At 54.5% G+C, this 24,634-nt stretch overlaps 10 protein-coding genes across 10 annotated transcripts; 6 read left to right on the forward strand and 4 right to left on the reverse strand.

Annotated features, from left to right (window-relative positions):
• The first annotated feature begins 14 nt into the window (after positions 1 to 14).
• On the forward strand, positions 15 to 2,151 carry BDY24DRAFT_381625 (uncharacterized protein). Its single transcript, XM_076639372.1, has 4 exons — positions 15 to 339; positions 756 to 813; positions 912 to 1,036; positions 1,108 to 2,151. Exons 1-4 carry the CDS (start codon positions 184 to 186, stop codon positions 1,843 to 1,845), a joined length of 1,077 nt encoding a protein of 358 aa, XP_076498751.1. The 5' UTR covers positions 15 to 183; the 3' UTR covers positions 1,846 to 2,151.
• BDY24DRAFT_264620 (Sucrase/ferredoxin-like-domain-containing protein) lies at positions 2,023 to 4,147 on the forward strand. The gene is made up of 5 exons (XM_076636864.1): positions 2,023 to 2,894; positions 3,119 to 3,512; positions 3,610 to 3,633; positions 3,716 to 3,792; positions 3,966 to 4,147. The coding sequence occupies exons 1-5, from the start codon at positions 2,302 to 2,304 to the stop codon at positions 4,084 to 4,086; spliced, it is 1,209 nt and encodes a 402-aa protein (XP_076498752.1). The 5' UTR covers positions 2,023 to 2,301; the 3' UTR covers positions 4,087 to 4,147.
• A 61-nt stretch (positions 4,148 to 4,208) lies between these two features.
• On the reverse strand, positions 4,209 to 7,092 carry BDY24DRAFT_413178 (uncharacterized protein; the record flags this gene model as incomplete). The annotated part of the gene is made up of 5 exons (XM_076643151.1): positions 4,209 to 4,597; positions 4,715 to 5,160; positions 5,255 to 5,434; positions 5,559 to 5,631; positions 5,721 to 7,092. The coding sequence occupies 5 exons, from the start codon at positions 7,090 to 7,092 to the stop codon at positions 4,209 to 4,211; spliced, it is 2,460 nt and encodes an 819-aa protein (XP_076498753.1).
• Positions 7,093 to 7,198: 106 nt separating this feature from the next.
• BDY24DRAFT_433610 (uncharacterized protein) lies at positions 7,199 to 8,686 on the forward strand (the record flags this gene model as incomplete). Its single annotated transcript, XM_076644120.1, has 7 exons — positions 7,199 to 7,299; positions 7,477 to 7,490; positions 7,567 to 7,671; positions 7,977 to 8,068; positions 8,173 to 8,197; positions 8,335 to 8,350; positions 8,472 to 8,686. Coding segments are annotated over exons 1-7 (498 nt in total), but the record flags the coding sequence as incomplete, so codon positions are not given.
• Positions 8,687 to 9,157: 471 nt separating this feature from the next.
• On the reverse strand, positions 9,158 to 10,347 carry BDY24DRAFT_381631 (uncharacterized protein). The gene is made up of 6 exons (XM_076639373.1): positions 10,241 to 10,347; positions 10,127 to 10,157; positions 9,984 to 10,058; positions 9,869 to 9,906; positions 9,647 to 9,740; positions 9,158 to 9,466 (listed from the first exon to the last, which is right to left on the reverse strand). Exons 1-6 carry the CDS (start codon positions 10,249 to 10,251, stop codon positions 9,341 to 9,343), a joined length of 375 nt encoding a protein of 124 aa, XP_076498755.1. The 5' UTR covers positions 10,252 to 10,347; the 3' UTR covers positions 9,158 to 9,340.
• Positions 10,348 to 11,221: 874 nt separating this feature from the next.
• Positions 11,222 to 13,005, forward strand: ILT1 (Ilt1p). Its single transcript, XM_076639374.1, has 8 exons — positions 11,222 to 11,303; positions 11,430 to 11,517; positions 11,596 to 11,716; positions 11,815 to 11,925; positions 12,004 to 12,083; positions 12,148 to 12,211; positions 12,290 to 12,361; positions 12,447 to 13,005. The coding sequence occupies exons 1-8, from the start codon at positions 11,258 to 11,260 to the stop codon at positions 12,741 to 12,743; spliced, it is 879 nt and encodes a 292-aa protein (XP_076498756.1). The 5' UTR covers positions 11,222 to 11,257; the 3' UTR covers positions 12,744 to 13,005.
• A 168-nt stretch (positions 13,006 to 13,173) lies between these two features.
• BDY24DRAFT_413183 (uncharacterized protein) lies at positions 13,174 to 16,315 on the forward strand (the record flags this gene model as incomplete). Its single annotated transcript, XM_076643152.1, has 17 exons — positions 13,174 to 13,237; positions 13,315 to 13,430; positions 13,558 to 13,568; positions 13,683 to 13,732; positions 13,843 to 13,907; positions 14,022 to 14,047; positions 14,117 to 14,246; positions 14,321 to 14,521; positions 14,620 to 14,720; positions 14,794 to 14,866; positions 14,940 to 15,078; positions 15,156 to 15,293; positions 15,356 to 15,545; positions 15,626 to 15,677; positions 15,756 to 15,861; positions 15,948 to 16,090; positions 16,163 to 16,315. 17 exons carry the CDS (start codon positions 13,174 to 13,176, stop codon positions 16,313 to 16,315), a joined length of 1,758 nt encoding a protein of 585 aa, XP_076498757.1.
• A 111-nt stretch (positions 16,316 to 16,426) lies between these two features.
• BDY24DRAFT_264749 (complex I NDUFA9 subunit family protein) lies at positions 16,427 to 18,527 on the forward strand. Its single transcript, XM_076636867.1, has 9 exons — positions 16,427 to 16,538; positions 16,616 to 16,817; positions 17,047 to 17,104; positions 17,177 to 17,259; positions 17,332 to 17,437; positions 17,520 to 17,591; positions 17,651 to 17,762; positions 17,863 to 18,011; positions 18,117 to 18,527. The coding sequence occupies exons 1-9, from the start codon at positions 16,460 to 16,462 to the stop codon at positions 18,381 to 18,383; spliced, it is 1,128 nt and encodes a 375-aa protein (XP_076498758.1). The 5' UTR covers positions 16,427 to 16,459; the 3' UTR covers positions 18,384 to 18,527.
• On the reverse strand, positions 18,112 to 21,729 carry NUP85 (Nup85p). The gene is made up of 9 exons (XM_076636866.1): positions 21,489 to 21,729; positions 21,318 to 21,422; positions 21,120 to 21,229; positions 20,703 to 21,029; positions 19,708 to 20,559; positions 19,591 to 19,636; positions 19,388 to 19,514; positions 18,959 to 19,294; positions 18,112 to 18,819 (listed from the first exon to the last, which is right to left on the reverse strand). Exons 1-9 carry the CDS (start codon positions 21,621 to 21,623, stop codon positions 18,509 to 18,511), a joined length of 2,349 nt encoding a protein of 782 aa, XP_076498759.1. The 5' UTR covers positions 21,624 to 21,729; the 3' UTR covers positions 18,112 to 18,508.
• Positions 21,730 to 23,239: 1,510 nt separating this feature from the next.
• BDY24DRAFT_338086 (Rab family GTPase) lies at positions 23,240 to 24,556 on the reverse strand (the record flags this gene model as incomplete). The annotated part of the gene is made up of 3 exons (XM_076637311.1): positions 23,240 to 23,448; positions 23,880 to 23,922; positions 24,080 to 24,556. The coding sequence occupies 3 exons, from the start codon at positions 24,554 to 24,556 to the stop codon at positions 23,240 to 23,242; spliced, it is 729 nt and encodes a 242-aa protein (XP_076498760.1).
• Between the last annotated feature and the right edge of the window lie 78 nt (positions 24,557 to 24,634).

Raw genomic sequence — 24,634 nt, forward strand, 5'->3', positions numbered from 1 at the left:
TTCTTCCCTCCCAACTCACTCCCTCCCAAAACCCTTTTAGGGACAGAAACTTGCTCTCCACTCTCTTCTCTCTCTCCAGGGTCACCTCGACTCTCTCGCTCGCATCTTCCAACTCTAGGACTCCCACGCCTTCGCCCTCCTCTTCCGAGCTCAATCTTCCTCCCTTCCCTCCCCTCCTTCACCATGAGCTCCCTCCTTCGAACCCTCCCCTCCTCTACATCTCGGTCAGCAACCACCTCCATCGTCGGATCTCGGAGATCGGTGCACAAGCTTCGACCTTATCCCAACCTGGATCTCAACAAGGGGATCCCAGGGTTCCTTGGACCGACTTCCCTCAAGGTGAGCTCCTCCTTCTTTTTCGATTCCCTTCCGAAACTCGTCTTTCGCCTTCGTCGTCGCGAGGATTCCGTCATGGCACGAGACAACCGTCGCTGTTGGGTACTTGGCGACCTCCAGCTGGACCAACGAGGCTAGAAATGATGAGACGGAGGAAGGGCAGAGAGGGAGGGGAAGAAGAGCGACCGGACGAGGTCGAGATTTGAGCTTTCCCTCTCCTCGTCTCTCTGGAGATGCTGCGATCTTGCCCGCTCTACACGAGCTCTCTTGTCTATCTCATCCTATTCTAGAAGTCGCTGTCGCTCTCGACTTTGTTTTCTTTGATATCTGTCCCGAGAAACGTCGCTGTCGTCTCTGCCTCTCGAGGCTTCCTTCCTTCCTCGTTCTGACTCCCATCTCCTTTGATTCTTTCCTTCTAGGTTCTGGCTGTCGACTACCAGCAGGGACTTCTGGATCGTCTGAATGATGTTACCCTTGGTGAGAATCCCTTATCTTGCTGTCGGAGGGCAGCAGCTTGCGAACGTTGAGCTCACCTCGTCTCTCCTCCTTCCCTCCCCTCCTCTTCCTCCCTTCAGGAACCGAATACGATCATCTCACGGTCCTCCAAACCATCAAGAAGGCTTCCGACGATCCTGCTGCCTCCCTCATCTTCAGCTACGCCAGTCAAGCCCTCAACAACTCTCTCTTCCTCGACGGTCTCGTGAGTCTCTACGACACTTCCTCCCTCTCGCGTCTCGAAACTGACGATCGTTCTCTTTGAAATCCAAACAGACCACCGACAGTAAAACCTGGAACGGACCCATCGAAGCCTACCTCGAATCCTCCTTCGTCAAAAAGAACCCTACGGATCGAGGCCTGGCCGCTTTCGAAGCCGAGTTCTATTCGACCGTCGAAAACATGACCGGACCCGGCTGGGTCTGGCTCGTCCAGCAGGTCAACGGCGACCACAACCGAATCGCCATCAAGGTCTCGTACGGAGCAGGCTCGGCCATCTTCCCTTGGAGAATGCAACCCGGACCTCGCTACGAACTCACTCCTCGTCGCCTCCCGGCTCCTCGTCCCATCACCCCTGGAGTTGACGCCGACCACCTCCCTCCTACACCCCAGATCGAAGGTTGGGAGCACACTACCACCGATCCCGATTCCCTCGTCGATCCTAGGACGGCCAAGAGAGGAGTCCCTTCGTCCGAGTTCGAGTCGTCGTCGTCGTCGTCCAAGAGGTCGGAGGAGGAGGTTCCGAAGGAGTCGTACAAGGTCTACCCTCTCGCCTGCCTGTCGATGCACGAGAGGAGTTACGTCCCCAAGTTCGGGTTCTCGCAGAAGTCGATCTACGCCAACAAGTGGTTGACGAACCTGGATTGGAACAAGGTGTGGGCGAGGACGAGCAGGAGGGACATGGTCGACCTGAGTGGGTTTGAGAAGGAGTTGAGGAACAGTCCGCACGAGAAGGAGAGGAAGGTGGAGAGGTTGGGTGGGGAGTCGAACGAGAGAGTGACTTCGTTTATTTAGGTTAGTATAGATCTACGTATCAGCCTGTGAACTTGTAGTAGAAGGACGCAGGAGAGAGAGGAGGGAAGCTCGAATTCGACGAGACGCGTCGTCCTTTTTTTTGGATCGCTAAGTTACCTCGCTCGGAACTTCGCGACACCTCTTCGGAAAGGAAGCGTATTGGACCTTGATGCGTAGGATTCCTCGCTCTGCACCTTTCAGGTCCTTGCAGAAAAAGGTTAAAAAGGATCGACTCCGATTCGCTCCCGATTCTCGACGACTCGAAAGTGCGAGCTCAACTTTCCTTCCTTCCTTTCCCCTCCGACGTCGACAGTCCTCGCTTCCCTCCTTTTCCTTCCCCTTCTCGCTTCCCTCACCGCAACCATAGAGCTCCTTTCCACCTCCCTTGACCTCTATACGATCGCCTTCTAATAGAACTCTCGGAGCTTTCAAAGCTCTTCAACAATCTCCAACTCGATGCGAGCTTCCCTCTCCTCCTTCTTCCTTCACGTCCGCCCTCCTCCCACGGTCCCCCTTCCCTCTCTCACCCCTTACACTCCTCACAAACTCCCCTGTACAGCCCCTCCAACCTCCTCACATCTCATCGTCCATCTTCCATCGCCACCTCCAACCTGGCCGTCCAAAATCCCTTCTCTCCTTCATTCCTCCCTCCCTCCTCTCCTCCTGGACCCTCTCTCGCCCTCCCTGCGCGTCCTCTACGCCTGGGACGGGATCGGAAACGAACCCTGGACAGAAGCAGACCCGAGTCGTCGTCCGCTGAGAGCGAAATGGTTCGTTCCTGGGAAGAAGCACTGGGAAGGAGAGCTCACTTCGAACGGACAACTGCCCGTGAAGGAGGACGAGCTGGAGGAGCTCGTCGTTAAAGGGAACAGGGAGGCGGAGTTGGAGGAAGGATGGGATATCTACGTTTGTGCGCATGGGAGTAGGGATTGTCGGTGTGGGGACGTGGGAGGAGCGTTGGTGGATCGGTTGAGGGAGGAGGTGGAGAGGCAGGGGATCCCGAGGGAGAAGGTCAGGATTTGGGAGGTGTCGCATTTGGGAGGACACAAGTGAGTTTTTCTTAAGTCTCAGTTCTCGATATGAGCGCAGATCTTCTCAGGAGAGAGATCACCAGCAGATGAAGGAGGAGGAGGAGTTTGGGAAGTCGGAAACGAGACACGACGCGTCTCCGTTCGACTCTCGTTGTCGAACGCCGTTGATTATCACGCCCTCTACTTCTTTTCAACTCACCTACCTCGCAGACTCTGACTCTCTACTCCTTCACTCACTTCAGATTCGCCGCCAACGCCCTCCTCTTCCCCTCCTCCCACCTCCTCGGAAACCTCCGACCTGAACACGCGCCTCTCCTCCTCTCCTCCCTCTTCGCCGAACCAGACTCCAACTACCCTCTCATCCCCCGCGACCTCCTCCCCTTCTGGCGAGGCAAGAACGGAATGACCAAGGAGGAGATGAAGGTGTTCTGGGTAGCTGCTTCGGGAGCTCCTCCGCCGCCGCCTCAGGTCGTCGACGAGCTGCTGGACGAGGAAGAGAAGGAGGAGATGAAGACGCAGCAAGGACCGGTAGAGATTGTGTTTACGACGTGGGAAGGGGAGGAGGTGAGGACGGAGGCGGTGGTGGGGGAGACGGTGATGGAGTTGGGGAAGAGGTTGGAGTTGGGGGCGATGGAGGTGAGTTCGGACGCGTCGTTTTCGTTTTCGTTTCGTTCCCGTTCGATCTGAATATCTCTGACTTTGAACATTCCTATCTGACCTCTCTTTCGTCCAGGGCATCTGCGGTGGAGTCCTCGAAGTCAGTTTTTTCTCGTGTCATCCTTCGTTCCCCAACACCTCTTCGAAATCTGACCTTCTTCCCTTCCCTTCCAACCAACCAGTGCGCAACCTGTCACTGCTTCATCGCTCCAGAACCCTACCCACCCCCCGTCCCTGCCATCACCGACGAGGAAGAGGAGTGAGTCCTTTCTCTCTCTCTCTCTCTCTCTCTCTCTCTCTCTTTCTCTCTCTCTCTTTCTTTCTTTCTCTCTCATTTCAATCTTCGACGCGTTCTGCGTCTCGTCCCTTCCCTTCCGTTCACTGATCTCCCTCCTTTTTTTTTCACCCGCCCTTGCCCTTCTTTTTTTCCAGCATGCTCATCAACGCCATGATGCCCAAACCTACCAGTCGGCTAGCGTGCCAGATCAAGGTCACTCCCGAACTGGGCGAGTGGTGTGCGAAGGGAGGGAGGATCGGATTGCCTCGGTACTAGACTTATCTTAGATGGTTTTCGTCTGAGAATCGTTCGGCGAACGAAACCGTATTTGAGTACAAACGAAGCGAAACCGAAACTCTATGTACAACGAAACCTCAAACGAAAAACTCAACTCGAACTCAACCCGTCCTCTCCTCCGTTCCCTCCCCTTCCATCCCCTCCCTCCTCCTCTCCTCGTCGCTCTCCCCTCTCCTCCCGCCTTCCACTCCACCATTCCACTTCGGTCCACTAACCCTAATCCCCTCCCCTCTCCCCACCGCGTTCATCAAATCGACCGTCTCCTTCCCTACCCTCCACCCGACCCAGCCTTCCTCGTTCCCAGGCCCAAACTTGGCTTCCATCACGTCCCACGCGGAACGAAGAACGTGAGGGTTGTAGTTGGACGTGACGGCGAACGCGCGGAGGATCCAGTAGATTCGACGCGGGTGAGGGGCGAGGGAGGAGGAGGGGAGGAACCGAGGTGGGGAGGGAGGGAGGTAGGAGGGGAGCGGGTTCGGGAGGAGGATTTCTTGGGGGTGGGTGGGTGAGAAGGTAGATGAAGGAAGGATCAGTTTTTTGAAGGTCGAGAGGGAGGAGGGAAGAGAGAACGGAGACGAAGCAGAGAGAGAAACGATGCGACTCTCACCTCCGTTCGGCTGCAAGTTCAAAAAACTCCGAAACACAATCACCAACGTCTTCAGACTCCACCTCTTGTTCTCCGTCGCCAGATTCACCGCAAACTGCTTCCTCCCCGTAAACTCGCCCGTGTACTCTGGCGCGTACGGATCCTGCAACGGAGCCGTCTCCTCGAACCCCATGCTCACCTCCCAGATCCGACTCGTCTCGTCCCGGACGTGCTTCCTCCACATCCTCGTCGCACTGTCCTCCTTCCCACCCCCTTCCTGAGGAGGGAGGAGCAAGCCCCGGGACTCGTCGTAGGAGAAGCGTTGGTCGTTGTCGAGGCCTTCGGTTTCGCCATGTTGGAAGAAACCGACAAAGAAGGCGGTGTAGTCGATCAGACCTGGGAGGAAGGTTTCGAGGAGGGTAGGAGGACCGTGGGAAGGACCGGGAGCGGAACCGGGGATTCGAAGACTGGTCAAAAGGAGACGAAACGAACGAAAAACGAAAAAGAAGAAGTCAGACGCGTCGAAAACGAGAGGCAGAAGAGCTTCGAGACGAGACGAACCTCATTCCGTTCGGGTTGAGCATGTCCTTGAAGACGACGAGAGCGAGGTTGAGGTTTCCTCGGAGGATGCACGCTCGGAGGCACATGGTGTAGGTTTGACGGTTGGGAGCGAGGCCGGGAGGGAAGTTGTAGCCGAGCGAGTCGAGGATCGGGTTGGCGAAGGAGACGGTTGGGTCCTCACTGAGGAAACGATAGAGAGGAAGGAGTTTAGCGCGGTGGTTGAGCGAGAAGGAGAGTGAGTGAGAGAGAGAGAGCCTCTCGGGGAAGAGCTGAAGAGAGCGACGACAGAGGAGAGGAGACGAACTAGTTCTGGTACAATCCGTGCGCAGCTCTCTCGATGTAGACTCGTCTCCAGTGGTATCCAGCTGCGTGTCTCCCTGTAACGCAAACAACAAGCAAACGTAAAGCAACGACGAAGTCAGCTCTTGGTTCGAATCGAAGGAAGCTCAACGTCGTTCTCACTCACTAAACGCCGCATACGCCTCGAGCGCAACCGTCAAATCCAGCTTCTCATCCATCGCAAACGTATGCATGATCTGATTCAACGCCTCCGTGTTCAGATCCCCTGCTCTCGGGTCCTGGAGGATCTCGGGCAGGTTGGAAACGAGCGTGTAGCTCCTCGAGTGGAGAGCGAGGATGGGACCGAGATGGCGACGAGGAGCAGGGGAGAAGGCGAGGATGGATTGGAAGGAGGTTGAGTTGAGGTTCGGCGAGCGAAGCATCTCGTTGATGGCTTGGTAGGAAGGAGGACGGAGGGTCGCCGAGGAGGGAGAGTGATCCTTGATGGAGAGACGACGATTCCACGCGTCCATGGTGGTGGTAGGGTCCTCGAAGGGAGCGATGTCTCCGAAGAGGAGGTTCCAGGCTTCTACTTCTGATTGGATCTTGTTCTCCGACGACGACGAGGACGACGATCCATCCCTGACGGCTCCGAGTCCGATACTGAGCTGGATGAGCTTGACCTGAACGGATTTGGGCGGGTCGATCCTCTCCTCCTTCAACCTCTCTACTGCTTTGAGCAACCTGTTCCTCGCTTCCCTTCCTCTCGGAGCTCTTGAGAGTTGAAGAGCGACCTGTCTGTGGATTCTCGGGTTGAGCATGTTGGAGTTGAGCGAGTGGTACGCTTTGGAGATGAGAGCGTGGTGTTTCCAGTTTGCGAGAGGGAGGAGGGCGGACAGGTCCGAGAGGAGTTTAACTTGGGAGTGAGGAGGAGGAGGAGGAAGGTAGGCGACGGCTGGTGGAGGAGGAGGAGAGGAGAGGGAGGTCGTCGGAGGGGTCGTGAGAGGAGGGAGGAAAGGGAGAAGGAACGATGGGAGAGTTGGGAGGGCGGAGAGGGAGCAACCGGAGGAAGACGAGTTCGACGACGACGACGACGACGAGAGCGAAAGCGAAGATTCGGTAGAGAGTGAAGCGGATGCTCTCCTCCTAGTCGACGATGTAGGGTGTAGAGACGAGCTTGAGAGGTCGGCGTTGAGGGTGGTTGACTCGTTGTGGGGATGATGAGATGGACGACGACCGCTTCCCTGCTCCTTCTCCTCCTTGACCTCCCTTGCTTCCCTCCTCGAGCTTCCCTTCGCTCCAATCTGCTTCCGTCCTATACTCTTCCCCTCCAAGATCGCGTTCGACGTGAAAAACTGACCCAGAGAAGGTCTGGATGTCCTCGATAACGAGGCTGTAAAAGGAGGGGACGGCGGGGGAGGAGGAGGAGGAGGGGCGCGAGCTGGAGATGGTGGAGAACGAGAGAAGGGAGAGAGAGCAGGTGGACGAGGAGGTTTGGGTGTAGAAGAGGAAGAAGAAGAAGAAGAAGAAGAAACGGCTGTAGCGTAGGCTCGTCTCATTCTTGATGAAAATTTGTAGAACGGGATGGTGGTTGGTTGGGAAGGAAGGAGCGAGTGAGATGGGAGCGAAACGAAGTCGTGGTCGGCCCTCTCTCTACCCCGCCCTGCTTCTCTCTCTCTCTCTCAACGTCGACCCCCTTCTCTTTGGCATCCAAAGGGGAAAAAGTTCTCACCATGTCGGAAGCCTTCTACTCTCACGCTCACAAGGTACGTGCATATACGCTTCTCTTTGCTGGGAGGGAACTCGTTCAAAGGAAGGGGTCTCCTTCTCCCTCCTCCCTCCTCTCCCCTCCTTGACCTCCGCTTCATCCTCTGTTCCCTCCTTCCTGACTCTCTTCTTCTTCTTCTTCTTCTTGATCGTCTCGTTACTCGCTCCATCTTCAGATATACGTCAAATCGTAAGCAATCTTCTCCCTCGTCCGAACGTTCCTTCAATCGAAGCTGACCCTTCCGCTCTTCTCCTCCTCCGTCCAGACTGTTCAAACGAGCCGTCATGGAAGCGAAAGCGACCCTGTTCAGAAGGAAGATCGAGTGGACAAGAAGAGCAGCAGAGATAAGAGCAGAGTTTGAGGATGCTAGGTCAGTACAATTTCCGTAGAGAATCGAACGAGAGGAGGGAGGGAGGGAGGGAGGGAGGAGGGACGAGGAGGTCAGGTCCGAAGCTCGCGAGACTCGCTTCTTCCTAGGTTCTGCTGGGATTTCTCAGAGGATTTCTTCTTCTTCGGAAGCTTCTCCTCCGATTATCTCTCGAGCATCTCTACTACATCTTTCGCCGAAACTCTACAGAACCCAGCCAACCCCTCGCCTCGCCTCGCCATCTCCTCTCCCCTCCCTCTCTCTCTCGCTAACCTCCCTCCTTCTTCTTCACCTTGCGTTCCTCCCAGAGAACTCACCGACCCTCGAACCATCGGAGCCTGGATCAGAGAGAAGGAGAAGGAACTCGTCGTCAACTACTCGCACAACCCTATCATCCATCGTTCGTTCTTTCTCTTTCCCTCCTCTCCTCTCTCGCTCCATCCGAACCTTCGTCCTTCGTGTCTGACTCGCTTTGGTTTGGTTTGGAATTGTGATGCTCAACAGCTAGGATGCCTGGAGGAGTGATGTAGTACGTGTCTGCCGTCTTCCTTTCTGTTCTCAAAGAGAGTCGCGTGAAGCTCGACGAAACCTCCATTGCTGACTCGCGTCTGTCTCCCTTCCTTTCTTCTCTTCTTCTCCTCGCTCCTTCTTTCTCGATGAAAACAGCGAGCGAAACACACCCGTATGCCTCCCTTAACCCAGTCCCTCCCTCCCCATCTCCCAACGCTGACTCTCCCTCCCTCCCCTCTCCTCCCTCCCCCTCTCCCTCACCCAATCACCCACCCCCACCCACCCACTCCCAGCCCCCCCAATGGACCGCCTCCGAATGGGCCGCCGCCGAAGGTTACCTCGCCGGTCAAGACGTCTCTCCCTGGCAGCACCACCAACGGCAACTCGTCAAGCAGCAAAGCTTGTTGAACAAGGAGAACTACTTCTGGGACGAGGAGAAGCAGAAGGTCAAAGCCGAGATCAGGGAGCATGATGAACGGGAGAGGAAGAAGATTGAGATGGAGGAGGATCTTTGGAGGAGGGGGGGTGGGCGATAGACTAGGGGTTGAGGGAGGGGTTGGGTTTGGGGGGACTTTGTGTAGATACGTTTGCGTTGCGTTGGTTGGAGGCTTTTTTTGTTTTCTTTGGTTCGCGGTTTGATGACTTTTGTAACGACCTGTAAACCATCCCTGATGAGTTGAGAAAGGGGGGAAAAGGGAGCATCGGCGAGAGAAAGAATCGAGACGAAACGAAACGAGACGCGTTCGTCGCTCGTCTTCGTCTTCCTTCCTCTGCTCTCAGTTCCAGCTCGATAAAGAAGCCCCCCGTCTTATTCGATCTCGTCTCGGCAGCTTTTTTGTTATAGTATACAAGAGAAGAGTCGAACGAGGCTCCGAAGTCGAGCACATCTCCAAGACACGACGAAAGTCGTCAAAGGTCGGACGCGCGCGTCTCTCTCTCTCTCGCTCTCTTTCTCATCTTTCACCCCCCAAAAAAGAACATTCACGAAAACAAAGGAAATTCATCATAGAAAACACCGACCTCAACTGCTTCCTCCTCACCCAACTCCGAAACAAAGCAAAAAAGAAGCAAAACAATCATCGACGCTGGTCTTCCTCACGCATCAGCTCCTCTCCTCTCACTCTCACTCTCACTCTCTCTCTCGCTCGCTCGCTCATCACCTCTAGCAAGCACACTCCCCGGGAGGACATCCACACGTCTCTCCACACGCGCAGGCAGCGGTTCGCTTCTCCTCGGTCTTCTTGGAAGAGGAAGGGCAGGAAGAGCACTTGCACTCGCCGGGAGGGCACTGTGTTTTCGAACGAACGAAGGCGAGGGAAGGGAGGGAGGAGAGTCAGCGTTCGATGCGGTTCGAGCAAGGAGAAGAAAGGAAGAAGAGATGGGATGGGAGAGGAGAGGAGAGCGAGGAGAGGACGAGGGATGGGAGGAAGAAAGAAGAAGAAGAGACGGGAAAGAGAGCGAGACTCACCGAGCACCCATCCTCGCAAGAACAAGCTGAGGCCTTCTTCTCCTCGTCCTTCTTCCCAGCACAGTTGGCACAGGCACAGGTTCCTTCAGGGCAGCTGCAACAACCACAAACCAAAACAGGAAACTGGAAGGTCAGCGGGAGGTTCGAGGGAGATTGGATTTCGGAAGGTCGAGGGAGTGAGCTCTTTCTTAGGAAGGGACGAGCTCGGAAAACGGAACGTACGTGCAAGTCAATCCGCTCGAGCAGGAGCATCCAGCGGGCTGCCAACAATCACACACGACGAAGGAAGAGTCAGCCGAGGTCTGTAAAAGACGAGAAGGAGAGAAGAAGGGCTCACGTTAACGGAGGGAGTGCAGACGCATCCAGCAGCAGAAGCGACCTTGGGTCCGCAGATGCAGGTTCCGGGAGCGCACTGTTTTCGCGAAGCATACATGATCAGCGAGGACTGATAGAGGAGAGGTGGAAGTGAACGAGACGAACCTGGCACTTAGCGCCGGGGGTGGTAGAGCATCTACGAGAGAGAGGAAGAGGGAAGGGACGGGAGAGATGAGCTCGAAGGAGCGGAGGAGAAGGAGTGGGAGAAGAAGAACTTACTCGCAAGCCATTGTTGTTGATTGAAGTTAAGGAGTAGGAGTGGTGGTAGGTGAAGATGTGAAGGTTTTTCTTGGGGATGGAAGTGGTTGGGAGGGAAAGAACGAAAGGGAGAAGTTGAGCTTTGTCCTTTTTGGACGCCTCCTTCCTCTCCCCAACTTCCAACTTCCATTCTCGAAAGACCTCAAGTCTCAAATTCGTTCTCGAAAGGACTCAACACGGGCTCCATCTGAACTGGCCTCGAGATGAAACTGAGGAGGCTGGTTTATTGACCCGAAGTACGAGAGAGAGCTGACTGAAATGATGTCGCATTGGATCGAACACCTCTCCTTCTCTTGGACTGCGTCGACGCCGCTATGAAGGACCTTCTAGCTGATCCTCCAGTAGAACAGAACGAGCTTGCGTTGCTGGATTGTGTAACGTACGCGGGTGGGCAGAGCGACAGGGCGCTGAAGGAGAAGCAGAACATCTACTTTCAGTTCATCCTTTGGTCGACGGTATGAGTCCTTCTCGTAGTTGGTTGGTTCGTAGCTCTTCACTGAGACGACGCCCTGATTTCTCTTCTCTCATTGCTTCCAGTTCGGACTCTCTGCGATCCGATTTCTCAGAGTGAGTCGCGTCGCTCTCCTCGTCTCGTCTCGACGCGTCCTGCCAACCACTTCCTTTTTTTACCCGCTCCTCTCGCAGTGCCTCTTCTACGTCATTCGCCACTAGATGTTGTAGACGCTCTTAGCTTTGCTTCTCTCTCTCTCTCTGTTTTCTCATTCGTTTACATTTCTTCGCGTCTATCAGCCCCTCTTCGCCTATCTCTCTCTCTCTTCATCTACTCCCTCAGCGGCCTCCTCTTCCCTTCTCTCTTCGGGACACTTCGGTTCGGTACTCTCTCTCTTTTCGAACGATTATATTCTAAATTTCTTGGCGTCAAGAAGCGTGGCGGCTTTCTATTCACGGTCGTGCCCCCTTCCTTCCTTTCTCTCTCAACCACCACAAGCGAAAAGAGAGCTCAAGACAGATCGAAACATGGGCCGTGAGAATGCGACGGTAGAGAACGTCATGGGTACCATAGGTGAGTCTTATCGCTTCGAGACTGAGCGTTCGACGGACGTCGATCAAGTCGAGGTCGAAGCTCACCTCTTTTTCCTTCCTTCTCCCCCCTTTTCTTCCCTCTCACCTTTCTCTTCCCCTACGGCAGGTACCATCCTATGGTGTATCCAAATCATACCTCAAATCGTCATGAACTACCGGCGTAAGAACGTCGTTGGACTCTCTCCCTGGCTGATGTACGTATGGAGAAAGAAGGAAGCCGAAACGAGAGCTCGAGCTCACCAAACCCTTCTTTCGCTCTCTTCCTCTCGCAGGTTCATCTGGTCCTTCGCTTCCATCTTCTTGGGAGCGTACGCTATCGCTCAATCCATCAACATACCCATTATCGTACAGCCTCAACTCTTCGGGTTTCTAAGTGCGTTCTGTTGGGTCCAGGTTCGTTGCTCTTCTCTCTCCTGGTCTCTCTTTCGTCCCTGTCCTTCCCTCCCAAAGAACTTTTTTCCGCTCACGCCCAACTTCTTACCTCGTTCCAGTGCCTCTACTACGGCCCTCCGAATCTCAGCAAACTCAAGGCGACCATCGTTCTCGTCGTCTACCTCGTCGTCTTCGCGGGAATGGAAACTGGACTCGTCTACGCTGTCAGGGTGAGCAAAACTGACCCTCCTTCTCGCTCGGTCGGTATAGGACCATCTGACCGTCATTTACATTGGTTTCTCTTCTAGGCTGGAGTCGATAACGGAACCACAGCTCCTCTGCTCTTCTTCGGGATCCTCTCTGCGGTTCTCCTCTGCGGAGCTCTCCTGTTCGTCCTTGCCTTGCTCTCTTCTCTACACTCCAAGCTGACTTTTGTCAATTGCCGTCTTCAGCCCTCAGTACTACGAAATCTGGAAGTTCAAGGAGGTCGTGGGGCTCAGTCTGATCTTCATGTTTGTGAGTCGCCGCGTCTCTTTCCTCCTTGCGTCGTCTTTCGTCAAGCTGAATCTTCTTCCCGTTCGTTTCTGCTCACAGATGGACATGTCTGGCGGAGTCTTCTGTACTCTCAGCTTGATTTTCAAGAAAGACTTCGACATTGTGGCTGGTGTGAGTCCTTTCCTTTCATCAAACGACCTCTCTCCGACTCGCACGAGCTGGTCTCTCACGCCTGTCCTTTCAACCTCGTCCACAGGCCAACTACATCGGAATCGTCCTCCTGGATGGTCTGATTCTCATCCTTGCCTGTATCCTCAACCCTCGAGCCAATCGTCGTCGGAAGAGGGAGGCACGCGCCGCAGGAGACGAGGAGGGGAGCCCTTCGTCGGTTGAGGAGGGCGAGAGAGGACGAGACGTGGGAGCGATCTCAGGAGTGGATAGAGTGGAAGGAGAAGGATTGGTTCAAGTTGCTAGTAGGCTGGAAGAGGAGAGGAGGGGATCGATCTCCAAGGGGGACGGAGACAGCACGACCGTTCGTTCTTCGAGTCGTTGACGCGTTCCATTTTTTAATTTGTCGCTCACATCTTTTGTAGACTTCTCGGAGGTTCTTTTCATCTTGTATTTTCTATAACTTTATGGTTTCTCGTTCACTCAGACTGTTTATAGCTTCCGTATATTCCTGGGACGGCCCAGGTTTGCATTTTCCTCCCCTGCACCTCTCAAACCATCTAGAATATCTTCCGAGGACCGTAACGACCCTTTCTCTTCATCTAGCATGCTCAGTCTTGTCTATTAGACTTCTTCGCGAAGTCAGGATTTCGGGCGCTCATCAAGAAACGGTGAAAACGAGGATGATCTGGCGGGATATCCTCGTCTTCCCGCTCGTCTCCGACCCTCGCCATTCCTCACCATCCCTCTCCTCTTCAAGCTGACAGAGCAGTTCTCCTCCCGCTATTTTTTTCGACCTCAAACCATCATCAACTATGTCAGACTTAGACTTCAAAGCTCGCATTTTGATCATCGGAAGCGGAGTGACAAGTTTGATCAGTGCGTCTCGCTTTCGTTCGATTCTCTCCTCCCTCCGAGCTCCGTTGTTGACCTCTCCGTTCGTCTCCTTTCCAAAGCCGCCAAAACTCTCCTCGACGATGGATACTCGAACCTGGAGATCGTTACTGTTGCTGATAGGGTGGGAGGAGTTTGGGCTTCAGGACCATGGGGTGCAGCCTATCCGAGTCTGACGGTGAGCTTCAAGTGTTTGGGTTCGAGAGGCCTGAGGGGAGGGGAGGATGTGATGGAGGGGGAGGACGATGGCTGACAATCTCGTTTGCTCTTGCTTTCAACTTTTTCTGCCTTTCTTCTACTGCTAGAGTGAGTTTGTGTCCGTTCTTTGAGGATTGGGCTGCAAAGGAGAGAGAAATGAACGACGTCTTCGAGACTGACCGCGTCCGTCCCTCTTCCCGTTCCATCTTCTGCTCATCTCCAACTTTCATAGCGAACTCTGGACATGGGAACTTCGAGCTCTCTGCCTTGGAGATGCCAAAGGTTCGTTTCTGTTCTCCTTTCTTTCGTTCTGCAACGTCGAAACGCGTCGTCTTCCTTTCCCCCTCAAACCTCCAAAGCTGACTCGGTTCCCTCTGAACAGGTTGACCTAGACAAAACGGAAGGAAGGATCAAGGCTGAGACTGTTACGGAATATCTGGAGGACTTTTACAAGAAGGTGAGCTTCGATTCTCCTCAAACTCGTTACCGCTGCTCGTCGTCGAACGGCTTCAGCCACTCTGTTTCTTGTTCTCCCACACCTCTGACACCTGATATTTCATCTCGTTTCTAGTTCGTCGAAGGTCGACTGCCTGTTCGGTACGTTGAGGCGCGCGCTTCTCGTCGCGTTCTGTGTGCGACTCAGCTGAATCCCCAACCTTCGTTTAGTTTCGGACGCAAAGTTGTTTACCTCGATCGTCCTGAAGGGAAGACCTACGGATGGATCGTTCGGACTCAAGATGTCACTACTTTGGAAGTCACCGAGGAGGCTTGGGACAAAGTCATTCTTGCTCAAGGAGTGCGTCGCTCGCTTTCTCTCCCCGTTCAAAGACTCACGGCTGACGCTCCCTCTTCTATCCTGTTCTCACTCAGCCTCACAGCAATCCAAGCTTCCCCGAAAACGTCACTCCTTCGTCTGGATTCAAAGGGATACTCGTCCACTCTTCGCAGGTTCATTCTGAGCTCGATTCACAGATCCTCGCTCTGCCGAAGGAGAAGAGTCGCGTCGTCGTCGTTGGAATGGGTAAGAGTTCAATAGATCTGGCAGCTCGATACGCTTCGCTGGGTAAGGAGGTGACGATCGTCTACAAGGAGGCGAGTCTTCTTTGTCCTTTTTCTTCAGAGCCCGACGACGTTGCTGACTGCTTTCCCTCTGTCTTATTCGAGTTCAGGCCAAGAACTTCGCCGGTCCGAGTCAACGAGGAGACAACATCATCAAGTCTCGTATCATCTCTACTCTGTATCCGGATCAGAAGACGAGCACGATCATCGAGTAAGCTTGAATCCGTCTCGGCGCGTCCTCTGCTTTTGAGCGTCCTCTGACGATCTTTGCTTTCCTCGTCCAGGTTCCTCATTCACAAGACGCCTTTCGGAGCTTGGTGGCTTCATCGATTCCTCGAGAAGGGAGACAAAGGACGCGTGAGTTCAACCCAGCCGGGATTCTTCGAGTCGAAACGCGAGCTGACTCGAGTTCCTGCCATGTATCCGTCAGTCTGCTGCTCTCAAAGTCACTCCCGAATCTCCTCTTTACCGACACGATCCTCATCCTCCTATCTGGCGTGGCCCCGAGTCTGGAGGAGGTCGGTCTTCTCTGGGAGAGAACTCATTCCATTTCCTCGTCCACGCTGGAAGTGAGTCGTCTCTCTTCCCTTTCTTGAACGAGAAGCGACGCGTTCTGACTCCAACTCTCTGACTTCGACTCTCTCAGAGATCAAGTGCATTCCGAAGGTCTACCCTGTTGGGATCAGCGAGGACGGAAACGGTCTCGTTCTCAGCAACGGATCAACGATCGAAGCCGACGCGATTCTTTTGGGAACTGGATTCAAGTCCTCCTTCGACTTCATTCGTTCGTCTTCTCGTCTCCCCTTGCTTCATGTATTCAGAGCTGACTATTAATCCTCTTTTCAGCTCTTGGAAGGAGGATACAGCTCGGAATCGAGCCTGTGCCGGCGAAAAAGATCCCGACGACGAACCCAACTCGAGCGTACTGGTCTCTGTCCTCCCCTCCAGCTCCTCCTAGATGGTCGGATCCAGCACCAGAGGTCTACAAGGGACTCATTCCCATCGGTGCATACGAGCAAAGAGATATAGCGACGAAGTGAGTGCCTCAATTGCAACTTGTACTTTTCTTTCGCGTGGTGAGTTTGAACTCTGACCTTGCATCTCTTCCTCTCTCAGTGGTTTCGCTGCTCTTCTGGGATGCCCCTATACTGCTGAAATTGCTTCACATGTGAGCTTGTTCTCTTTCTGATCCCACGAAGAGCCGATGGACGAAACTGACTTGTCTCCCTCGACGCGTCTCGCCCAGTGGATCTCCTCCTTTTTCTCCCACGACTCGACACTGAGAGCTCCAGCAACTTCCACAGAAGCTCTAGACTACACTCTGGATCATACGAACTGGATCCGAGCTCGATGTGAGCTTCGGGCCCTTCGCTTTCGTGAATCCTTTCGTCGAAACCGACCTGACGGCTCTTCCTCCCTTTCCCATTTCGCTTCTCAGATCCCACCGCTCCCTTCAGCTGGGACCTGAACAAGTGGGCTCCAATGCTCAACGCTCAACAGTTCAACGATGGTCTACTCGAAGATCTTCAGCTGGAACCGTTCAGGCAGGAACGAGGTTGGTTCGGGCTTGGTTACTACAGTGTTTGTCCCCATTTTCCTCGTCTCGCTCATTTCTCTTCGACCCAAACTGAATCGTCCTAATTTCCTCAACAGAGCCTGATCGAGAGTTCTCTCATCAAGAACCTCGGAGAGGAGCGACGACGCGTCCGAGAGAGGAGGTCTTCGAATCTCCTCGCTCGTCTCGTCTCGGACGTGTCTCGCTGGGTTTGGGGGAAGCCGGAGGATCTGAAGAAGAAGGTTCTTTAGATTTGGCATTCGTTTTGCTCTGTTGGATTTTTTTTCAGAAGATTCACATGATCTCTGCCGATGAGCAAGAAAGCGACAAGCAAGAGGGAAACGATCGAGCTCACCTCAAACCCTCACCCTCTCAAGCTCTTGTCCTTTCAAGCAATGTCATCTCTACCGCCATCTTCCTTTTCTGCTATCCCTGCGAAGAACAAGACCGTCATCATCGGAGCAGGATTCCTCGGTGAGCAGAAGATCGAGCTCAACGTCCTTCCCTCTCCTGCTTCTGACTCCTCCTTCTCGCCCGCCTCTTCACTTCAGCCTCCTACATCGCCAAAACGCTCGTAGCTTCCTCTTCTCGCAACACCGTCCTCCTCGCTTCTCGGAACCCGGAGAAGCTTCACTCGAAACTCTCGCATCTCGGGAACCAGATCCTCCCAGCGAAAGCGAACGTCGACATCTCGAAGGGAGAGGGACTCGACGAGCTTCTCAAGGGAGCCTCTACCGTCGTAAATCTTGTTGGGTGAGTTATCAGCTCGTATATTTGCCTGCTAGGATGTCCGAGTAAGATCAAGCTGCGAGGAATCGATGCCGATCAGTGGGAGGAGAGGGTCAAAGGAGACATGGGAGGGAAGGAGAGGATGTTGAGCTCGATCCTAGTTCGCAGACTCGTGTCTCGTTCTCTCTCTCCTAGTCCAAGAGCTCACAGCATCGCACTGACTCGATGCTTCTCTCCTCATTTCCCTCAACAGCATCATGCATGGATCCCCAGCGCTCTTCGATTCCGTCCAGTGGAAAGGAGCTCAAAACGTCAGACCTCGTTCCTCCCTCGCACTTCCCTCCTCGTACCACCGCTCACTCTCGTTCCTTTTCTTCCAACAGGTCGCCCAAGCAAGTGAGAAAGCTGGAGCAAAGCTCATCCACATCTCAGCTATCGGTGCTGATCCTACTTCGCCCATCGACTAGTTCGTTCATCTTCTCGTCTTTCCGATCCCTCCCCTTCGACGACTGACGCGCATTCTGTTTGCGTCTTACAGCTGGAGAACGAAGGGACTGGGAGAGCAAGCTGTTCTGGAATTTAGTCCTAAGGCTACGATTATCCGACCTTCGCTCGTGTTCGGCCCTGGCGACGGGTTCTTCACAGTTTGTCTCTCACCCTCACTCTCCTTCGCGTCGTCGTTCCTTGAGCACTCCTGACTTTTCCTCGACGGGTTTGGTTCTCCAGAGGTTCGCCAACCTGGCGAAGTACCTTCCTTTCCTTCCCGTCTTCGGAGGAGGAACCTCTCTCTTCCAACCTGTTCGTACACTCTTCTCTGCTCACGTTTCGCTTTGTCGCGTCGACTGACCTCAATCTAGGTCTACGCCGGAGACCTCGCCAAAGCCATCGAAATCATCTCTCGGAGCTCCTCGGATCCTGAGGTCGCTGCTATGGTCGATGGAAAAATTTGTGAAGCTGGAGGTCCTACAGGTTCGTTCGCGTCTCATTCTTTGTTCTCGTCTCTCTCTCCCGTCGCCAAACTGAGGCTCAATTCAGGCGCTGATTCCATCCGGTCTGCACTCTTCAATAGTCTACACCTACAAGGAACTCATGCAGCTGACTCTCAAGTACGCCGAGAAGTCGCGTCCGATCCTGTCCTTGCCCTACCAGGTCGGACTTCTGCAAGGTCTCGTCCTGGAGCGACTTCCCGAGAACCTCTTCACGGTCACTCGATCTCAGGTAAAGTCACCATTCCGTGCTACTCACACTTTGTCTGTTTTGCTCGTCGTTGGTTCGAACTGACGCGTCTCGTTCCCTCCCTTCCTTTCCTCTTTTCCCCCGCAGGTCAATCAACTTCGCTCCAACAACATCGTAGCTGATCCTCTCCCTTCCACCACCCACGTCTCCTTCGCCAAAGTCCTAGCTGCCTTCCCTCCTCCTGCCGTTCCATCGTCCGCTCCTCCTCCCAAAGCCAAAACGGAGGCTGAGGTTCTTACTCCTGCCGAGGAGATTCTTCCCGAGTACCTTGGTTCGGGAGCTGAGGACGGAGGAGTTCTGGAGAGGGTCAAGGGCGGGAAAAGGATGCACGGTGGGAAGGGGTTCCAGGGTTGAAGGTCGGGGAGGAAGCGACGGGAGGAAGGAGGCAGAGCTGTTGACTTCGGAGGGAGAGCTATGATCTTATGACTTCTCACGAACCCGTTTTAGCTACAGTACACTACATGCAGGCATTATCAAGATCAACCCAACACCTCCCTAGCAAGATATCTAGCCAACGCCAACCGCACAACCTCCAACCCCTTCAATGCCGAATTCCAGCCCTGCTCTCTCTCCTCCTCTCGTTTCCGCTCCTCCTCTGAGACCCCACTCGGTCCGGATCCATTCGAAAGTCTTGGACGAGGTTTAGGTCGGCTGGGTTGTCGTTTGGAGGCTTGGAGATTGACGAGATGAGTGAGATAATCGGACGGGGAGTGGGACGAGGCGGAGACCACTTCTTCGAGGTGACGGAGGAGTTCGTAGGCGTCCGAGGAGGGGATGAGGATCTCGGGGTCTGAGGAGAGCAAGGAAGGAAAAGGAAAATGAAAAGGAAAGGGGAAAGAGAAGGGAGGGACGCGTCAGATTGACGAGGCGTCGACGAGAAGAGAATCTGCGAGACGGAGACGCGACAACGAAAGGAACGGAGGACTCACCCTCGAGCAGAGGAACCGAATCGATGAGCAGAACAGCCCAGAAACCCATCGGTGCGACTCCGTTGACGAGCATCTTCACCAGCAATTCGGCAGCCTTCCTCTTCTCTCCGACTCCGTACGCCTCGAGGAAGTCTCGGTACATCGGGAGGAAGCTGAGCTTGCTGGCGAGGACGGAGAAGGTAGGGTTGGAGAGGGAGGCTTCTTGGTGATGCGAGAAAGGGTGCTCGTCATGAGAGGGGTGGTGCTGAGAGGAAGGGCCGGCGATGAAGTGAGGGGAGTCGGGGGAGAAGAGGGAGGGAGGGATGGAGTTGACGTGGTTGATGAATTCGGCGGGACCTGCAAAGCGTCAAAGAGAAGAAAAACAAGACCGAAAGGTCAGTTGAAAGGAAAGGATGGGATAGATGGTTCGACGGAGGGAAGAGAGCGAACCTTTTCGAACGTATTCATCGAGGACCTTCTCAGCGATGACTCCCAGCCGACGACCGTCTGCTGCTCGAACGCAGTAGGCAACAGCGACCCCGTAGTTCCTCCGACGAATCATCTGCTCTCCAGCCATCTGAGAAAGGTCACGAATCAACAAGGAGCAGTCAGCTTCGACGCGTCTTCGACAACGCAGACGGGCTCGAACTCACTCTCAGCAACGTCCTCGACTCCTCTTCGAGACCGTACGATTGCATCCTAATGAACAGAACCCACATATACTTGTCAGCGACACGTTCCTCGAAGATCTTTGAACAAGGCGGACTCACATCTTGAAAACCTCATCCACCTTCTCCTCGTCGACCTCGTCCTTCTTCGCCGGTCCCTCCATCTCCAACGCAACCCTCTCCAGCAACACCCCAATCCTCCTCCTTCCCTCCTCCCCACAGGTCCCCAAATAAGCACTCGCAATCCTCCACAATCCTCTATCGCTCCCCAAATGCTCCGCGTACTCCAACACGAAATGATCCCTCAACGTCCTCTCCCTCTCCTCCAGCTTCTCCTCCAGCACCCCAACCTTCTCCAGCAGGTCCGTGAGATGCGTGGCAAGCCAGATGGACGAGACGGAGGTGTTGGAGAGGGTGATGGCCTTGGTGAGATCGCTCGAACAGAGAGCTTGGAGGATGAGCTCCTCGGGGAGGTAGCCTTCTGGCGGGGACGGGAGGGAGGAGAGGATGTGGGAGGTTGTTTCCGGAAGGTCGTCTCGCTTGAGAGAGGGTCGAACCCAGATCCCCCAGGCTCCCAGGGCTTCTTCCCAGTCAGCACTCTCCTCGAGGACTCGTTGCTCCTTTCCTTCGAGGACTTCCAGGAGCTCCTTCACTCGAGACTCGAGCTCCTCTCCTTCCTCCTCGGCGTCGCCGTCGTCTCCATTGGTCCAGGACCCTTCGCGAGACCAGCCGGTAGTGTTGAGAGTTCGCGTGAGGGTACGAAGTTGGGATCTCCAGGCTGAGTGGGCGTTGAGGAAGGAGCGTTCGGTTGAGTAGGAGGAGGAGGAAGATCGAGGGTAGGCTTCGAGGAGGGAGGAGAGGCGTGGTGCGAGTCGAGAGAGCGTTGGAGATGGGTGAGAGGAGAGAGTAAGGACGAGTTGAGCTGCTGAGGCGAGGAAACCTCGAAGAAGGGAGCTGAGAGGGAGGAGAGAAGGGACGAAAGGAGGTCAGCTCGAGTTTCCTTCGTTCTGCTGCAGCTCTTCGGCCTCCCCTTCCTTCCGAACTCAAGGCTTCAAGGGGTGAAAGTCATCGGAAGATAGAGCAGCTGTCAGACTCACCGGACAAGGTACTCCCAAAACTTCTCGTGCTCCCACGGCCGACTCCCTCCCAGGATCTCAGCTCCTTCCTCCGTCGTAGGTCCCAAGTCGACCCTGTTCAACCAGTCCAGCAGCTCCTCTCCGACGACTCCTTCTCCCTTTCCGTCCTCGGGGATGTAGAGGATCTTGGTGAGATGGAAAATCTGTGTGATAGCTGCCCATTCAGATTCCTCTTGAGAAGAAGAGTTGTCGTCTGAGGAAGGGAGGGAAGCGAGGTGTTGACGGAGGTTGTCGATGTAGAGGGAGGCAATTCGGGAGTAGAAGTTGATCTGAGAGGGAGTTGGGAGTCTGTACAAGCAAGGAGATACGCGTCGTGAGCTTGGAGTTGTCGGAGGAAGTGCTAAGAACGAGAGGAAAGGGAGGGAAGGAAGGGCTAACTCTCGTTGACCTTGAGGACTTCGACCTTCAGAGTGTTGACGACGATCCTCCTCAGCTTGATCAGCAATCTTCTGAAGAGTATCGAAGAGAGTATACGTTTGAGTGTAGAACTATGTGAAGAGATATACAGGATCAGCTTCGAGTCGGACCACCTTGAGAAGAGGAGAAGGGAGGGAGGAGGAGGAAGGAGGAGCTCACTGGAACGAGATGACTTGGGAAAGCGTCCCATCGTCCGAAGAAGACAGCTCGCTCGGCGTGGAAAGTTCCCTTGGTAGTAGGAGCTAACGATCCACTCGGGTTGGGCTGCAAAAGCCGGAAAACGTGGGGTCAGTCTCGAGAGAGGCGAGGGAGGAGAAGACGAGAGCTGACCTTTTGAGTCGCAAACGCTCCGATTTCTGCCATTCCGCCAGGATTCACAACATGGGAGAGCGTTCGACCCGACGACTGCCATTCGCTGAGTTGGCCCGAAGGAATGGGAGCGGGCGAGAAGGAGAGAGACGCCATCGAGGAGGGAGAGAAGGAGGGGCGAGGTCGACGTTGAGAGGCACGAACGAAATCGAGCGTCCAAACGCTTGGTTGATTTCGGACTCAAATTGTTCGAAAACTGAAGAAGAAGGGTCACGATTCTTTACGTCCTTCTGAGCGTGGTCTCTGAGGGCTCGATGGGAGCCCTTTCACTTGAACGGTCTTGTTCTCTCTCGACCAGGAGACGCCCTTCTGGTCGACTCGCGACGCGACGATCCGAGACCGAGTGATCCGAATTCTAAGCGAGTTGGTGTAGCCAAAGAGGTAGCACTAAAGAAAGAATGAGGCGGTATACAGTAATCTGGAGATAAAGGAAGAGAGAGAAAGAGTCGAGGAGGGTATGCAAGAGAAACGGAGGTGTCGTTCGTCGAACGAAGTAGAGAGAAAAACATAAAGAAGCAAGCGAGTGGGTATAGGGGCATGAAAGGTCGTGTCGTGTGTGTCCGTGAAAGGAGAGAGGCGAAAAGGAGTAGGTAGAGCGAGGAGGAGCAGGAGCAGCAAACGAAAAATAACGCGAAGGAGCGATGAGACGTAAAGAAAATGGAAGACGACGAGAGAGGGTGATGGATACAGTGTTGGTAGCGCAAGAGATAAGGAAGACTGGTTAGAGAGGAGGGAAAGTACGAAGGGATGAGGGATAAAGGTAAGGCGGGGAGGGGAGGGGAGAGGGAGGTCGGTTGTGAGGGTCGTGACGCGTGAGGAGGAGCGGAGGTAGAGGAGATTTGGTGGCCAAAAAAGAATTGGGGGAAGGAGGGAAGTGCATGTGGTTTCAAGGGTGACGAGAGGATCTAGACCGAGCAGCAGTCCGAAGCGCTCTTCGAAGTACTCTTCTTCGGCGAAGGGTCAGAATCGGGAGTCAAGTTGACGCTCTCTCGATCCCTCCTCTCCTTCTCCTTCTGGATCCGATCTCCTCGAAGGATGAGCTGATGAGTGATGAAGTTGAAGACGTCGTCGATCCCTGAGAAACGAAGGGGCAGAGGAGAGAAACGAAGGTCAGCGTCGCGTCGACTTCTCCTTTCGTTCGTCTCCAACAGACTCACCTTGATTCTTCAGCGCCGAGCACTCCCAGATCCGAATACCGTCTTCCCCGTCCTCGACCTGAACACCACCCCACTGATCTCCCTCCCTCTCGTCCCTGGCAAACATCGTCCTCCGTCGTTCCAGCGCTCCTCCTCCGGCAACTTCAGCCCCGTCCAACCCGTCCGACGTCGTCGTCCTTCCCCACTCCTCACTCTTCCTTCGAGAGCCTCTCCTCTCATGAGTCGGCCTCTCGTTCTCCACGGAAAGACCTCCAGCCCAGTCTCCGGACTGAGGTCGCTCCCGACTCCCGGTTTGACGCCGAGAAAAGGTTGGGAACTCTTCTCGAGAAGGTGTGACTGGAGCGGGAGGAGTGGTGGTCGGAGCCAAGGCTTGAGGTCGAGACGAGACGCTGAAACCGAAGCGAGAGGATGCTGGAGAGGGAACGGTTGGTCGAATGAGAGGAGCGGAGGAGGGTTGGGATGGGATTGGTGAAGGAGGTTCAGGATAGAGCCAAGATCGGAGGTGACGACGAGCGTAGGCGAGACTAATTCAGCAAAATTCAAGAGAAGATTAGTTTATCGGGCGACGAAGGAAACCGAGGCGCGTCGAGAACGAAAAACGCGTGAAAGAGAAAGGACGAACTCGACTGCCTCCTCTCCAGCTGTCGGTCTCAGGTCGCTCTTGGAGCCTACGACGTGGATGATGGTATCCGTTTGAGTTTTGTCCTTGAGCTCCTTGATCCAGTCTTTGAGGTCGTGAAACGTCTGGCGGTTGGTGATGTCGTCTGGCAGAGGGAGAGCGAAGCAGTCAAAGATCAGAGAGAGCGGTCCAGATCAAGGTGAAGAAGGTAAGCTTACAAAGAAGGATAGCGACTGACGGACCAAGTGTAGCAGAGAAGACGAGTCAGTACGTGGAGACGAGTCAGACCGAGATCGATGCACAGGGGAGAAGAGAGGAGAGAGAAGAAAGGGGAGACGCGAAGAAGACAGGAGCTCACCGTTCGCATGTCGACTTTTTGCAAGGAGATAAAGAGTAGGAAGGAGCCTGTCAGATCACTGAAACTCAAAGAGGGACAGAAAGGATGGATCCGCCAGCTCACTAGTAGAGTTCAGCCTGGAGGGAGAGTACAAAGGGAAGCGTCAGCTCAAGTTCGCCCTTTCGCTTCCATCGGTTGTCGCTCTTCTCCCAGTTCAAGCGAGTGTTGGTCTAAGAAACTCACCATGCCTCGGAACCTCTCTCCTCCTGCTGTGTCCCAGATCTGCGAGGAAGAAGGAGGGTAGAAGAAAGTCAGCGTTTGGTTACGAGGAAGCGTCGGCTCGACTTGAGCTCCTCGTGTGTCTTCGATCTTGAGCTCAACCGAGAGACCCTTCCGCCTAGTAGAGCGAAGATTCCTTCGAGGCGAACATTTTACTCACCTGTAACTTGACCTTGACTCCGTTGACATAGTTCTTCCTGGTCGATATGTTGGCTGAGATGGTGGGATTCGAGCTGCCCATCCATTCTCGTTTCGTGTACCGATGAATGAATGTCGTCTTCCCCACCGACTGAGTGCCCAGCAGGACCACCTTCGCTTCCACCTCCTTCCCTGTACCCGAATCTATGAATCCCGAGCGAGAAGAAGGAGCGTCCAGAACGGTTCTTGAACGAAGAACGTTGGTTCGCAGGTTGTTGCTCGACTGGGAAGTCGGAACCGTCGACGAGTGTTTCAGCGGATGCGAGGAGGAGTGAGGGAAGGGGGAAGGAGAGTTGGAGGTTTGGTAGTGTATAGCAGGAGGCGCAGGAGGATGGGAGATGCTCTTGGAACGATGAGCAGGGAGGCGACCACCGGAGTTGGAGAAGGAAGAAGGAGAGGAGGAGGAGGAGGAGGAGGAGGAGGAAGACGTCGTCGGCATTCGAGAAGGGAGATTTCCAGGGATAGAGTATAAGTAGATGGAGAGTCTAAGGGGACTTGGAGGTCTGTAGGGAAGGCA

Source organism: Mrakia frigida (genome assembly GCF_051309035.1).
Source record: "Mrakia frigida strain ATCC 22029 unplaced genomic scaffold BDY24scaffold_7, whole genome shotgun sequence".
Lineage (NCBI taxonomy): Eukaryota > Fungi > Basidiomycota > Tremellomycetes > Cystofilobasidiales > Mrakiaceae > Mrakia > Mrakia frigida.